General features: G+C 42.6%; 1 protein-coding gene across 1 annotated transcript in view; it reads right to left on the reverse strand.

Moving 5' to 3' along the window:
• Positions 1-755: 755 nt before the first annotated feature.
• dclk2a (doublecortin-like kinase 2a) overlaps positions 756-14,057 on the reverse strand; it is a 640,305-nt gene continuing 627,003 nt past the window's right edge. The window contains exon 16 of the mRNA XM_070871479.1: positions 756-1,946. Coding sequence (XP_070727580.1) covers positions 1,767-1,946 — 180 coding nt within the window. The 3' untranslated portion in view covers positions 756-1,766. The remainder of the gene's footprint in view (positions 1,947-14,057) is intronic.

The following is a 14,057-nucleotide window of genomic DNA, read 5'->3' on the forward strand; positions in this document are numbered from 1 at the left end:
TCACTGTTGTAATGTGGGAAACAGTATTGGAAAGGGATTTGTATCTTTGTCCCTACTCCCTTCAATCTGCTGCCCGCCTCTGGTACCTCACCCAAATGGTCACACTTCACGTGTGAACATAGACAGTGAGCGTCGGCAGGCTATTGAACTGTGTTGGGACCTGAGTATGGTTCACTCGATGTTGGAAGTCTACATACGCACTTCCAACTGAGATGACTGGATAGTGATCAGCAGGAACCCGAGCTGATTTTTCTCCTCTCTAGCCTAAAGATGCTGACATGAATTGCAGTGTCACTAGAGTCACCTCTGCTGAGATGCTCTGACTCAGCAAAGACCAGGGATAGAACCTGGAACCGTTTGGATCGGTATGGCTCAGTATCGCTGTGCGCTTTGAATTTATCCACATTTCTATGTTTTTCCTGTCTCTCAATCACAACACTCCAGCCAGTTCGCTACTTGTAATGGCTCTTCTGTAGAAGACCAGCAGAAACCCCCAAGTAAACAGGGAAGATTCAGTTACATCAGGTCTTTTGTTGTTTCCACCTTTTACAAGACAATGAATACCTGGGGAGGGAGTGGAGTCAAGGGAGACTTCTGAAACCAAAATTCGCACTCCTGAGGCTCACAGGTGACTTGGTGTAGTAGTACGGTTGATACTGAGTGATTTGAGGAATACCTGCCTTCGCAAGGGTGCATGTTGGCCCCATCGGTGGGGTCCAGGCAAGCATCTCGATTTTACATGAAGAGTAAGCTCTTTCATCGATCTGGAATTTAATGGTGATGCCTGTTGTGCTGCCGGTTTGCACCTCCTGCCATTCATCAGTTCGGGAAGACATTTACACCAAGAGACACTTCGGCTGATCCAGGTTTTTCCTAATCAGATGACCTGCTTCGGTCTAACATCCACTAGACTGATTATTTTCTAACATAGAATCAGAGGTCCTCTATTGATGTGCCATCACCACACCCACTTAGTAAGGAAAGTTAATTCACAAGGTACCACCTCTAATGAAGTACACCAACTTAAAGCAGCCCTGTGCTGATTAGCCTCGATTTAAATCAGCTCTCTAATTGGTGGCCCTGAAATTCGGTGGGCGTTCTCCTCATCTCCTGCCATAACTTCGGCAGGAAATCGTCAGAATCCCCCATAGAAACGCATCAACACTGAGAGTAGCTGTGTCCTCTATTTTTCTGTGGGAGGGTCTGCCAGTATCCTGCTGAAGTTGCAGCAGGAGATCAGATGATTGTTCAGACCCAGATTGCAGAAATAGTAACTCTGTTAAATCCAACAAGAAGTAGATAACTTTCCGACCATACAACTCTCTCCTTTATCCCACACTGGGCAGGCCACAAGAGGATATAATCCATTTATTGAACAGCATAGTGCGTAGTCTCAATCAAATGAGCACTCTACTGTGGAAATTGATGAGGGTTTGAAAAGTGGGAGTGTTGATGGAAGGTAACACATCTAAACCCGTATCAAACCTTACTGAAGCTTCTGGTGTCAGAGTTCAATCTCACTCTCATGCTTGCTGCTGAGGAACCCTGACTCTGCCGAATGCAATTCACAGGTTACAGGAGGGTGGCAGAAAGCATTTTGACACAAAACCAACACTTTACAAGCAAGTTTGTTTAACACCGACTCAGCTGTAGCTTCTCTTTAAATCTTAGTTGTTTTATGAAAAGGGTTTTTTAACACGTGCTTCTAGAAAGCACAATACTTTTAGTTCTTTGAGGTGTTGCTGTATCAGACCCGCACAGCATTCTCAGACAGCGGGTGCAATGGACACGGCTGGCTCAGATGAATTAGGGGAAAAGGTCATGGACCCAGACATGGAATGATCTTCGGCCGGGGTGGGTTGAGATGTTTGCTCCGTACCAACTCCTTCAATATCTCGGTGGGGTTTACCACTGAATATTTGACTTTCTTTATCGAGAGCTGTGTACTGGAAAATAAAAAGGAAAGAAAGAATGAGCGAGCGTATAAAAATATAGAATGGATCGATGTACTGACAGTTTTGATTATTGGATTATGTTGGAAAATGCAAAATAAAGAAAAGGTGAGCATCAAAGAGGAATCTTCTTTGTGAGCCTGTAAAGTTTTTAAACATCTTCTCCAAATTGTGGATGGTGTGCATTAGAAGGCCAACCTGTGGAATTTTCTACCACAGAAAGATGCCAGTTTGTTAGATATATTCAAAAGGGAGTTACGGCTAAAGGGATCAAAGGGTATGGAGAGAAAGCAGGAATGGGGTACTAAAGTTGCATGATCAGCCATGATCATATTGAATGGTGGTGCAGGCTCGAAGGGCAGAATCGCCTAGTCCTGCACCTATTTTCTATGCCGAATTCAATATAGTTAGACTTTGTTGAAAATTATGGGACAAATTCAATGCATTTTAGATGTGAAGCACTAACAGGCTGTTTGATTAATGCTGAAGTACTTTGTGAAATGGACTAACTGAGAGGTGTACATTATTTTGGCCATACTAAGGCATCTGGGCAAGCCTACACTGGAGTATTGTCACTCCATGGATACGTAAAGCACTAATGCTGCTTGATTTAAGATATGTTCTTTGTATGGAAACAATGGTTATCTATTAGGCAAACTGTAACAGTGTTGCATAATAGGAGAGTGGCTGTAATATACATGTTACTATATTTTCAGATATGGAAGGAAATAAAAGCAAAGAAGAAAAATAGATTACTCACCAATCTGCACAATCACGAATAGGCTATTTGATTAACCTTGGGGTGGGGTTGGGGGGGGAGAATATGTGTCCATTTACAACAATTTACATTTCTATCAGCTCCTCAGAGCACTTAACAAGATGGAAATGACGGACATGAATGGAAAATATACTTTTGCGAGTAATCATGTGATGTGCCCTCCTGTACTCCCATTATTATAGGGACACCCCAGAGCTATTACTTTCAATTCTCTTGAGACATTGGAGATACCAGCATGAGGGTAGCAGTTCCCCAGCCACTAGAATCCAACATCTTCAACAACAACAACAACCTACATTTCAATTGTGTTCCTCATGAACAGACATCTCAACCGCTTTTCAAGATAAAGGCAAGACAATTAATGCAGATCAGAATGGAAAAATTGTGGAGGGTGAAGACAAAGTCGGGAGTTTTCAGGAAACTTTTGAAACAGGGAGGGAAGCGGCAAGTGGAGGAATCTGTCACAAGGGAGCCCAGAGACAGGGGTGCAATAACTGAAACAGGCCAACAATGATGGAGTGGAGAACAACGAGTAACGTGACATCAGAGTTGTGTTCACGCAAAGACACATGCCTGGAAAATTTACAATATACGTCAATGATTTAGATGAAGGAATTGAGTGTAATATCTCCAAGTTTGCAGATGACACTAAGCTGGGTGGCGGTGTGAGCTGTGAGGAAGATGCTAGGAGGCTGCAGGGTGAATTGGACAGGTTACATGAATGGGCAAATGCATGGCAGATGCAGTATAATGTGGATAAATGTGAGGTTATCTACTTTGGTGGCAAAAACAGGAAGGCAGAATATTATCTGAATGGCGACAGATTAGGAAAAGGGGAGGTGCAACGAGACCTGGGTGTCATGGTACATCAGTCATTGAAAGTGAGCATGCAGGTTCAGCAGGCAGTGAAGAAGGCGAATGACATGTTGGCCTTCATAGCTAGGGGATTTGAGTAGAGGAGCAGGGAGGTCTTACTGCAGCTGTACAGAGCCTTCGTGAGGCCTCACCTGCAATATTGTGCTCAGTTTTGGTCTCCCAATCTGAGGAAGTACATTCTTGCTATTGAGGGAGTGCAGCGAAGGTTCACCAGACTGATTCCCGGAATGGCAGGACTGACATATGAGGAGAGACAGAATCAACTGGACCTGTATTCACTGGAGTTTAGAAGAATGAGAGGGGATCTCATAGAAACATATAAAATTCTGACGGACTGGACAGGTTAGATGCAGGAAGAATGTTCCCGATGTTGGGGAAGTCCAGAACGAGGAGTCACAGTCTAAGGATAAGGGGTAAGCCATTTAGGACCGAGATGAGGAGAAACTTCTTCACTCAGAGAGTTGTTAACCTGTGGAATTCTCTACCGCAGAGAATTGTTGATGCCAGTTCATTAGATATATTCAAGAGGGAGTTAGATATGGTCCTTATGGCTAAAGAGATCAAGGGGTATGGAGAGAAAGCAGGAAAGGGGTACTGAGGTGAATTATCAGCCATGAATGGTGGTGCAGGCGTATTTTCTATTTGCTAAGACTGCAGGTTTAGAGTGGGATGATGTTATGGAACAATTTGATAATGAGAATTTGAAGTCAGAATGCTGGGGCATGGGAAGCCAATGCAGCTTGGAAAGAACAGGAGTGATGGCAGTACAGAACTCTGTATGGATGAAGACATGGGCCAAGTCATTGAGTGAATTGCAATTTATGGAGTGAACATGATGGACTGGCTAGGAAGGCATTACAGGTCAAGCTTTGTGGTGATAAAGACATTGATGAAAATCTTGGCAGCAGTAGGAGGTAGGCAACAAAAAAGGCAGATCATCTTGCAGAAGTGGAATAAAGTGATCTTGATAATGGAATCGATGTGGGGAAGGTTCCTTTTGTAATTATGTACATAAATAAACTATTTACAAAAACAGGTAAAGCACCAGGGTTGCACTAAATTATTTACTTACTAGCCCACAAAAAGAAAGGAAAAGATTGCATTTGTAAAAGCTTTCCATGACCTCAGGATGTCCCAAAGTCCTTCACAGTCAATGAAGTACTTTTGAAGTGTAGTCACTGTTATAATGTAAGGAAACATGTCAGACAATTTGCACATAGCAAAGTCCCACCAATAGCCATGAGATAATGACCAGATAATCTATTTTAGTGATATTGGCTTTAGGATAAATATTGGTCAGGACACCAGGGAGAATTCCCCTGCTCTTCTTTGAATAGTGCCATGGTATATTTTTCATCCCCGAGAGAGCAGATGTCTCCTTTGTTTAACATCTCATCTGAAAAACGAAGGTTAACACTCATCCATCTGGAGAGCAGGTGAGTGGGAGCTTTGGTGTATGGAGTAAAGTTTCACTTGAAAACAATGACTACATTTTTCATCCCTTCCACTCCATATTGCATTGATGGCCTTTACAGCAGTAATAACTTAAGAATGAAGGGGGACTTGTTCGGGACTTGAATTGAGGCTGAAGTGACCAAAGCTCTGCTGAACTGTGTGTCAACAAGTTCAAAGTTAGATTGTTGTGGCAAGTCTGCACAGCACTCTGGGCAATTGCCTGGCAGCTGTTCGGACTACACAGTAACAATTAACCTATTAATTACCCAGCAAATGAATGGAGTCCATCACTAAATTCTATATTATTAGTGGGAACCAATTGGATCAGGTACCATGTGTAACATCAAATGTAAATAGTGCTGCTGCTATTGCCTCATGCTGGTAATTGTATTCTGGAATCTCAAATCAGGTTGAATATATGTGGCTTAGCCTTGAACCTTGGTTTCCATTACATTGGTACCATTCATTGCTCTGGCTCCGTTTGTGGTAGATATAGTTTGTCCAACATACCTGATAACCTGCAGTGGGAATGGTGTACCCCATCGTTTATAGTATCTTTTACAATGTAATCATTCTGCAGTTCTAGATGCTTTAACATAGAGAGTACTAGCTTCTTCCTGAATCCCTGATGAAATGTCAAGTTGTCTCAACATTCTAGCTGGTCTGGACTCTGCAGACAGGAATTTATATAGCTTCTTCGATCAATTTCCAGGAATCTGGTATAATCTATCCAGTCAAATAGGGACCATGGCAAGTGCTGGGAGATTTCAAACCACTGCTCATACTTGTTGATATTACATAAAAAATCTTGTGAACATGGGAAGCCATGAAGAGGTATTGGATCCATACATAGGATCCAAGTCAATTGCGATACAGTGGTCAAATATATTTCAATTCACACCAAGACTATAATGTTTCCTTCCTCTTCCTCCTTTGCCTTGACAAGTGCCCTTCACTTTCTCTTACTCTGTGGAGAAGCATCTATTTTGTGTCCCTCTAACAGTGATGGTGAAGAATCTTAATGCTTAGGCAATGAAGACACCGAAATCCAAGGAGCCCACGCTTTATGTTTAGTTAGCATAGACTAATTCAGCCAACCCATCCTATGATTGTGTAGAGGGCCTAATGTTGAAGCCTGAACCTCAATGTCAGAATCATGAAGAGTCATCTGCCAATCCCTCTTGTGCTCGACATTGAAGCCTGTGCCAGGTTGGAAGGAAAGTAGGGTGAGCATGTCTGAGGTATTTTAACAAGGTTTTGCCTGAAGTCGATGGTGGCACTGAAGCTTAGGTCCAAAAATACGGAAATGAATCACACATAGCTTAATCACGATCCTTTAAATGATTTTGGCATCTCAACCAGCTTAATTCTGAAGAACGGTTATAGCATTTGAAGTATTTAAAAAAAATGTCACACTCTTCTGAAAAGATTGGCACACAGCAATGTTTAGAGAGAGAAACAGACAGATAGACAAAGACAGCATGTGTATGATCATTGGGTAGACTGGAAGGTTTCTGCATTCAAAGATCTGCTTAAACTTCGGCATAAAATACAGAAGAAAATTCACTACTACAAAGTATAATTTTTAAACATTTCATGCCCAAAAGAGAGACAAAGCTGATTGGTTTGAATGACACGTTTCTCTGTCAACAGAGTAGGCACAGGATGATCCCAATGACTGCAGGAGGGGTCACAACTCCTAAAGATCATATTGTACATTCCTATAAGACAGAAACAATAATACCAGGTGGTTCCATCCAAAGCTCTCTCAAAGGGAGTAAGATGCCCATATGTGAGTGTTTGTAATATGTGAGTGAAGGAAGTACCAATGCTCTTCAAATGTCACTGTCTTCCTCAGACCTAAAAGTCCAATCTAAAATCCTAAGACACTTACAGTCAAATAAAGTGATTATTTTTTCACACAGCCTTTCTATGGATCTTAGTATGTGGAATTATTATTGCTCAAGTTGACAAAAAATGAATTTCTAGTGCATGACCACATATTGAAAGTGCAGCTAGAAATCATTTCACCTCTATGACCTTATAATAACAATCTGACATGAATTAATACTATGTTTGATCACAGTTCCTCATATTAACTGTGTTAATATTTTGCATTAAAATCAGAATGCTGGAAATACTCAGCAGGTCAGGCAGCGTCTGTGGAGACAGAAACAAAGTTAATGTTTCAGGTCGATGACCTTTCATCAGAACTGGAAAAAGTTAAAGATGTAACAGGTTTTAAGCAAGTACGGAAGCAGGGAAAGGGGGAGGGAAGATCTGTGAAGGCAGGAGAGATTAAATAACAAAAGGGGTGATGGTGCAAGGCAAAAGGATGTGATAAAGGGACAAGTAGTGAAACAAAAGATGGGTCTACAGGAGGTGTAAATGGGAATGGCAGAATCATTACCAATAGCTGCCGTCCAAAAAAATCGGAGCAGTGGTTATGATCTGAAATTGTTGAACTCAATGTTGAGTCCGGAAGGCTGTGAAGGCTGAGGTGCTGTTCCTTGAGCTTACGCTGAGCTTCATTGGAACAGTGTAGAAGGCCAAGGACAGAGGTCAGAGTGGGAGTGGGGCGGAGAAATAAATGACAGGCGACCGGAAGTTCAGGGTCACACTTACGGACTGAATGGAGGTGTTCCACAAAGCGGTCACCCAATCTGCATTTGATCTCCCCAGTATAGAGGAGACCGCATCGTGAGCAGCGAATATAGTATATGAAATTGCAAGAAGTTCAAGTAAATCGCTGTTTCACCTGGAAGGAGTTTTGGGGCCCTGGACTGTGGGGAGAGATAAAAGGCAGGTATTGCATCTCTTGCGCTCGCACAGGAAGGTGGGAAGGGAAGGAGAGCGGGTGTTGGGGGTGACTGAGGAGTGGATCAGCGTGTCACAGAGGGAACAGTCCCTTGGAATGCTGAAAGTGGAGGGGAGGGGAAACTGTGTATGGTGGTGGCATCATGCTGTAGGTGGCGGAAATGGCAGAGGATGAATGTGGAGGCTGGTGGAATGGAAGTTGAGGCCAAGGGAAACTCTATCAAGGTTCTGTGACAGTAGGGAAGGGGTGAAAAGCAGAAGAAAGGGAAATAGGACGGACATGCTCAAGGACCCTGTCAACCACGGTCGAGTGGAATCCTTGGTTGAGGAAAAAGTAAGACATACCGGAAGCACTAGTTTAGAATGTGGCACTCTCAGAACAGATGTAACAATAACGAAGAAACTGGGAGAATGGAATCGAGTCCTTCCAGGAAGTGGGGTAGGAGGAAGTGTAGTCAAGGTAACTATGGAAGTCAGTGGGCTTAGTGGATGTTGGACGATAATCTATCCCCAGAAATGGAGATGGAGAAGTTGAGGAAGGGAAGGGAAGAGTGAAGGTGAGGGAAGGGTGGAAATTGGAAGCAAAGTGAATGAAATTTTTCAGTTCGGGGCAAGAGCAGGAAACGATACCAATATAGTCATCAATGTACTGAAAAAAGAGGTGAGGGAGGGGACCCCAGTAGGATTGGGAAAAAAAATGTCCCACATATTCCAGAAAAGGCAGGGATAACTAGGCCCCATACATGTTTTGAGGAAGTGAATGGAGTCAAAGGAGAAGTCAATGTGAGGACAAGTTCAGCTAGGCGGAGGAGGGTGGTGTTGGATGGGGATTGGTTGGGCCTCGTTCAAGGAAGAAACAGAGCACTCTCAGGCTATCCTAGTGGGGGATGGAGATGTAGAGGGATTGGATGTCCATGGTGAAAAGGGGACGGTTAGGGCCAGGAAACTGTTAAAGTGGCGGAGGGTGTTGGAAGCATCTTGGATGTAGGTAGGAAGAGACTGGACAAAGGGAAAAAGTAGAGTTGAGATGGGAAGAAATCAGTTCAGTGGGGCAGGAACAGGCTGAAACGATGGGTGTACCAGGGCAATCCTGTTGATGTATCTTGGGAAGGAGGTGGAAACAGGCTGTAGGTGGATGGGGGACTATGAGGTCGGAGGCCGTGGACGGAAGAGCTCCAGAGGAGATGAGGTCAGTGACGGTCTGGGAAACTATGGCCTGACCGGCTGAGCATTTCTAGGATTTTCTGGTTTTATTTCAGAGTTTCAGCATCTGCAGTATTTTGCTTTTGCATTAATATTTTGCATGATTGCCAAAGGGGTACAGTTTCCATGAAGAAATGTTCAACCAGCTGTCGTTTTAACAACTTGTAGAACCATGCATCATTTTCATCACAATGATATCACATGCAAATGATGCAATTGTGCATTTTAATGGAACATGTCTTTGCATCATGCCTTTATAAATATGCCAAAAAGGGTTGTTAGATTTTGCTCCATTATTTTCAATTGATCTTCCATGTCACAGAGAACTCTTATTGAACACAACAGAGCTAAAGGAGTAAAATCATGCTAAAGAACATTTTAATATGGATTGTCACACTGCACTCGCTATCACACTGTTCTGAAACTCAGGTTGGTTGGATTCCTAAATAATGCACACCTCCTTGCACAATGTGGTTCCAGCACACATCTCCAAAAACAGAAATATAGAACAGGGTTCACCCACTCTGTCAAAACATTCACAAACGAAGTGTTAAATTGGTGGATCGAGAAGCATGCAGGTTAAATAAAAGTAATTCCGAACAAATTGTTTCTCCTTTTTCCCTACATTTGAAATTGTTTTTAAAATGATGAAGCAGCAGAAAGGTGAGCGGTGCTGATGCCATTAATACGTGCCATTAGCTTGGACCAATTCGGAGAGAAGCAATGCAGGTGTGGGCCAGAGACGGGAGGGAAGAAGCACAGGGATAGAGACTAGTCACATTTCACACACATTTATACTTGTATATCTAAAAGAAAACACACCACTAAAAGTGGCTGCGAGCGGCTTTTTCAAATCAGTGTGCTGATCCCACTGTGAATGTTTTAAATATTACCGCCTGCCGATTAGATTCCAATTACTTTACTGAATACATAAAACTCAATGCAGTTCTACTGCAGACAGTGATACTGGAGTGGGAGTTTGTCCAATTCTGTCATCTTCTATTTTTTGTAATGACATCATGTCAATTATTTGCACATAATTAAAAAAAAAGGTTTGTTTATGGAAGCAGACAACTGTACTTGCAGTTTAAAACAGTTAAAGTGAAATGGGATGAAGTAGCCCCATACCAAATATCAGACTCTGTTGTAGGGCTGTATTATAGGACAATCACTACAGCTCGTACCTCATTGTAACATGCAAAATACTTGGCTCCCAAGAACTGTGCTTTAATAAAGGTGGAGTGCAATTGCTTTTGCTAGCTAATATAGATAACCCTGCAATTAAAAAAAAAATCACTTTGACCACATAAACATATCCTAGAGAACCAAGCATTCACATGAACATAATACATAATGCAAAGCACTGTAATAATCAGGGCTAAATGAAACATTTTGAAAAAAGGGACATAGATTTAGTAGAAAGCAAAGAATTTTTAGCAAAGCTTTTGACATAGCAACTGTAGCAATTTAGCCTTGCTAACACCAGATGGCACTCAAACACCACTCTGCCTACTTGAAATAATTTCAGGTTGTCTTCCTTTTTCGGAAGTTCTTGGTTTCTTCTGTTATTTCTGGAGAATTTGTAATACCGGTGCTTATCTTTAAAACCAATTCTTGTCCATGTACAGTTATGGAATATATTTTTGGCCTTTCAAATCAAGAGTTCACATGAGGTCTATTATGCGGTATTTTTCTGAAGTTCCTGTCAAATATTCAGCAGTCCAGAAATTTTTGATTCTCGAGTGAGTCTGAGGTGAACCAGTATAAGCAACAGAAAAGAAAAGTATGTGCTCTCCCGTACACAGCAGCATCAGCCTGAATCCACACCATGAAAAGTTCTGCCTTGTGTGAGCTGGAAAAGCTTAGAAAAGAGCTGTGAGGCACAAGGCGACAGGCCATGCAAATTTGGACCGGCTGGGAGTTAGTGAATGGTCCCCTGATAGGGCACTGCGTTCTATACCATAGTGTTGTTCCAGGTTTATCCAGTGTCTCAGTATGAGGATTGGAGCTCACCCTTTCCCTTTTACACTTCAAACTGTCAAAAAAAACGAAACATACAAAAAGAAAACAAACATCAAGGCCATTTTCAGATGCAAATGTTGGTTAGAACTCCAATCAAATCCATGTCTGAGCAATCTCAAGTATGTCCGTACTCTACAATGGATGAAAATGTAAGACACAATTACATTCCTTTAGCTCCACCTGTGGAAACACTCTCTGCACAGTGGAGTTGTGTTTAGTACAAATTGTTAACAAGAACAGGTGGCATAAGCTCTAGAGTACTGTATTACCCACCAGATGGTGGCAGTTCAAAAACCCATGGTTTTCCTCTGTTATAGTTGAGCCATTTTGCCAGGCCTCAGGTCAGTCGTTAGCTGCGAGGCTCATCCCTTTGCCAAAGTGGCATATCCTACTTCCTAGGAGGAAAAACTTTTATTACAATTCCTCACCCTGTGTTGCATGTTGATAAAATGGTATAGCAGATGGTAGTTTTGACTGTTCATGCTTCAAGCAAATACTGAGGAGTTGGGCTAACTTGTGGGTTAGAGAAATCAAATGTTTAAATTTAAAGTACTTAATCTGTTATTGCAGTTTTCTCCTCTCCTGATGGTAATGGCTCGTGCTGGAATATTGACAGCCCTCTGGCACCTCGTCCAAGTGATGCTGTTCTGTTCCTTCCCACTAGGAGGTGCACTAATAGGCCTCTTCCCCACACCACCTCCCCTGACCTGTCCTGTCCTTTTTCCCTCCCCTAGTCATGAATTAGGGGCTAACCAAATTGGTAGCAATGTGGTGGAGGAGGATTTCCTGGATTGTATTAGGGATGGTTTTCTAGACCAATACGTCGAGGAACCAACTAGAGGGCTGGCCAGCCTAGACTGGGTGGAGTGTAATGAAAACAGACTAATTGACAATCTTGTTGTGCGAGGTCCCTTGGGGAAGAGTGACCATAATTTGGTAGAATTCTTTATTAAGATGGAGAGTGACACAGTTAATTCAGAAACTAGGGTCCTGAACTTAAGGAAAGGTAACTTCGACGGTATGAGGCGTGAATTGGCTAGAATAGACCGGCAAATGATACTTAAAGGGTTGACGGTGGATAGGCAATGGCAAACATTTAAAGATCACATGGATGAACTTCAACAATTGTACATCCCTGGCTGGAGTAAAAATAAAACGGGGAAGGTGGCTCAACTGTGGCTAACAAGGGAAATTAAGGATAGTGTTAAATCCAAGGAAGAGGCATATAAATTGGTCAGAAAATGCAGCAAACCTGAGGACTGGGGGAAATTTAGAATTCAGCAGAGGAAGACGAAGGGTTTAATTAAGAGGGGGAAAATAGAGTATGAGAGGAAGCTTGCCAGGAACATAAAAACTGACTGCAAAAGCTTCTATAGATATGTGAAGAGAAAAAGATTAGTGAAGACAAACGTAGGTCCCTTGCAGTTGGATTCAGGTGAATTTATAATGCGGAACAAAGAAATGGCAGACAAATTGAACAAATACTTTGGTTCTGTCTTCACGAAGGAAGACACAAATAACCTTCCGGATATACTAGGGGACCGAGGGTCTAGTGAGAAGGAGGAACTGAAGGATATCCTTATTAGACGGGAAATTGTGTTAGGGAAATTGATGGGATTGAAGACTGATAAATCTCCGGGACCTGATAGTCTGCATCCCAGAGTACTTAAGGAAGTGGCCCTACAAATAGTGGATTCATTGGTGAACAGTCTATCGACTCTGGATCAGTTCCCATAGACTGGAGGGTAGCTAATGCAACACCACTTTTTAAGAAAGGAGGGAGAGAGAAAATGGGTAATTATAGACTGGTTAGCCTGACATCAGTAGTGGGGAAAATGTTGGAATCAATTATTAAGGATGAAATAGCAGCGCATTTGCAAAGTAGTGACAGGATCGGTCCAAGTCAGCATGGATTTATGAAAGAGAAATCAAGCTTGATAAATCTTCTGGAATTTTTTGAGGATATAACTAGCAGAGTGGACAAGGGAGAACGAGTGGATGTGGTGTATTTGGACTTTCAAAAGGCTTTTGACAAGGTCCCACGTAAGAGATTGGTGTGCAAAATCAAAGCACATGGTATTGGGGGTAATGTACTGACGTGGATAGAGAACTGTTTGGCAGAGAGTCGGGATAAACGGGTCCTTTTCAGAATGGCAGGCAGTGACTAGTAGAGTGCCGCAGGGCTCAGTGCTGGATCCCAGCTCTTTACAATATACATCAATGATTTAGATAAAGGAATTGAATGTAATATCTCCAAGTTTGCAGATGACACTAAACTGGGTGGCGGTGTGAGCCGTGAGGATGACGCTAAGAGGTTGCAGGGTGACTTGGACAGGTTAGGTGAATGGGCAAAAGCATGGCAGATGCAGTATAATGTGGATAAATGTGAGGTTATCCACTTTGGGGGCAAAAATACGAAGGCAGAATATTATTTAAATGGCGGAAGATTAGGAAAAGGGGAGGTGCAATGAGACCTGGGTGTCATGGTTCATCAGTCATTGAAAGTTGGCATGCAGGTACAGCAGGCAGTGAAGAAGGCAAATGGTATGTTGGCCTTCATAGCTAGGGGATTTGAGTATAGGAGCAGGGAGGTCTTACTGCAGTTGTACAGGGCCTTGGTGAGATCTCACCTGGAATATTGTGTTCAGTTTTGGTCTCCTAATCTGAGGAAGGACGTTCTTGTTATTGAGGGAGTGCAGTGAAGGTTCACCAGGCTGATTCCAGGGATGGCTGGACTGACATATGAGGAGAGACTGGATCAACTGGGCCTTTATACATTGGAGCTTAGAAGGATGAGAGAAGATCTCATAGAAACGTATAAGATTTTGACGGGACTGGACAGGTTAGATGCGGGAAGAATGTTCCCGATGTTGGGAAAGACCAGAACCAGGGGACACAGTCTTAGGATAAGGGGTAGGCCATTTAGGACTGAGATGAGGAGAAACTTCTTCACT

This window comes from Pristiophorus japonicus, chromosome 2 (genome assembly GCF_044704955.1).
Source record: "Pristiophorus japonicus isolate sPriJap1 chromosome 2, sPriJap1.hap1, whole genome shotgun sequence".
Classification (NCBI taxonomy): Eukaryota; Metazoa; Chordata; class Chondrichthyes; family Pristiophoridae; genus Pristiophorus; species Pristiophorus japonicus.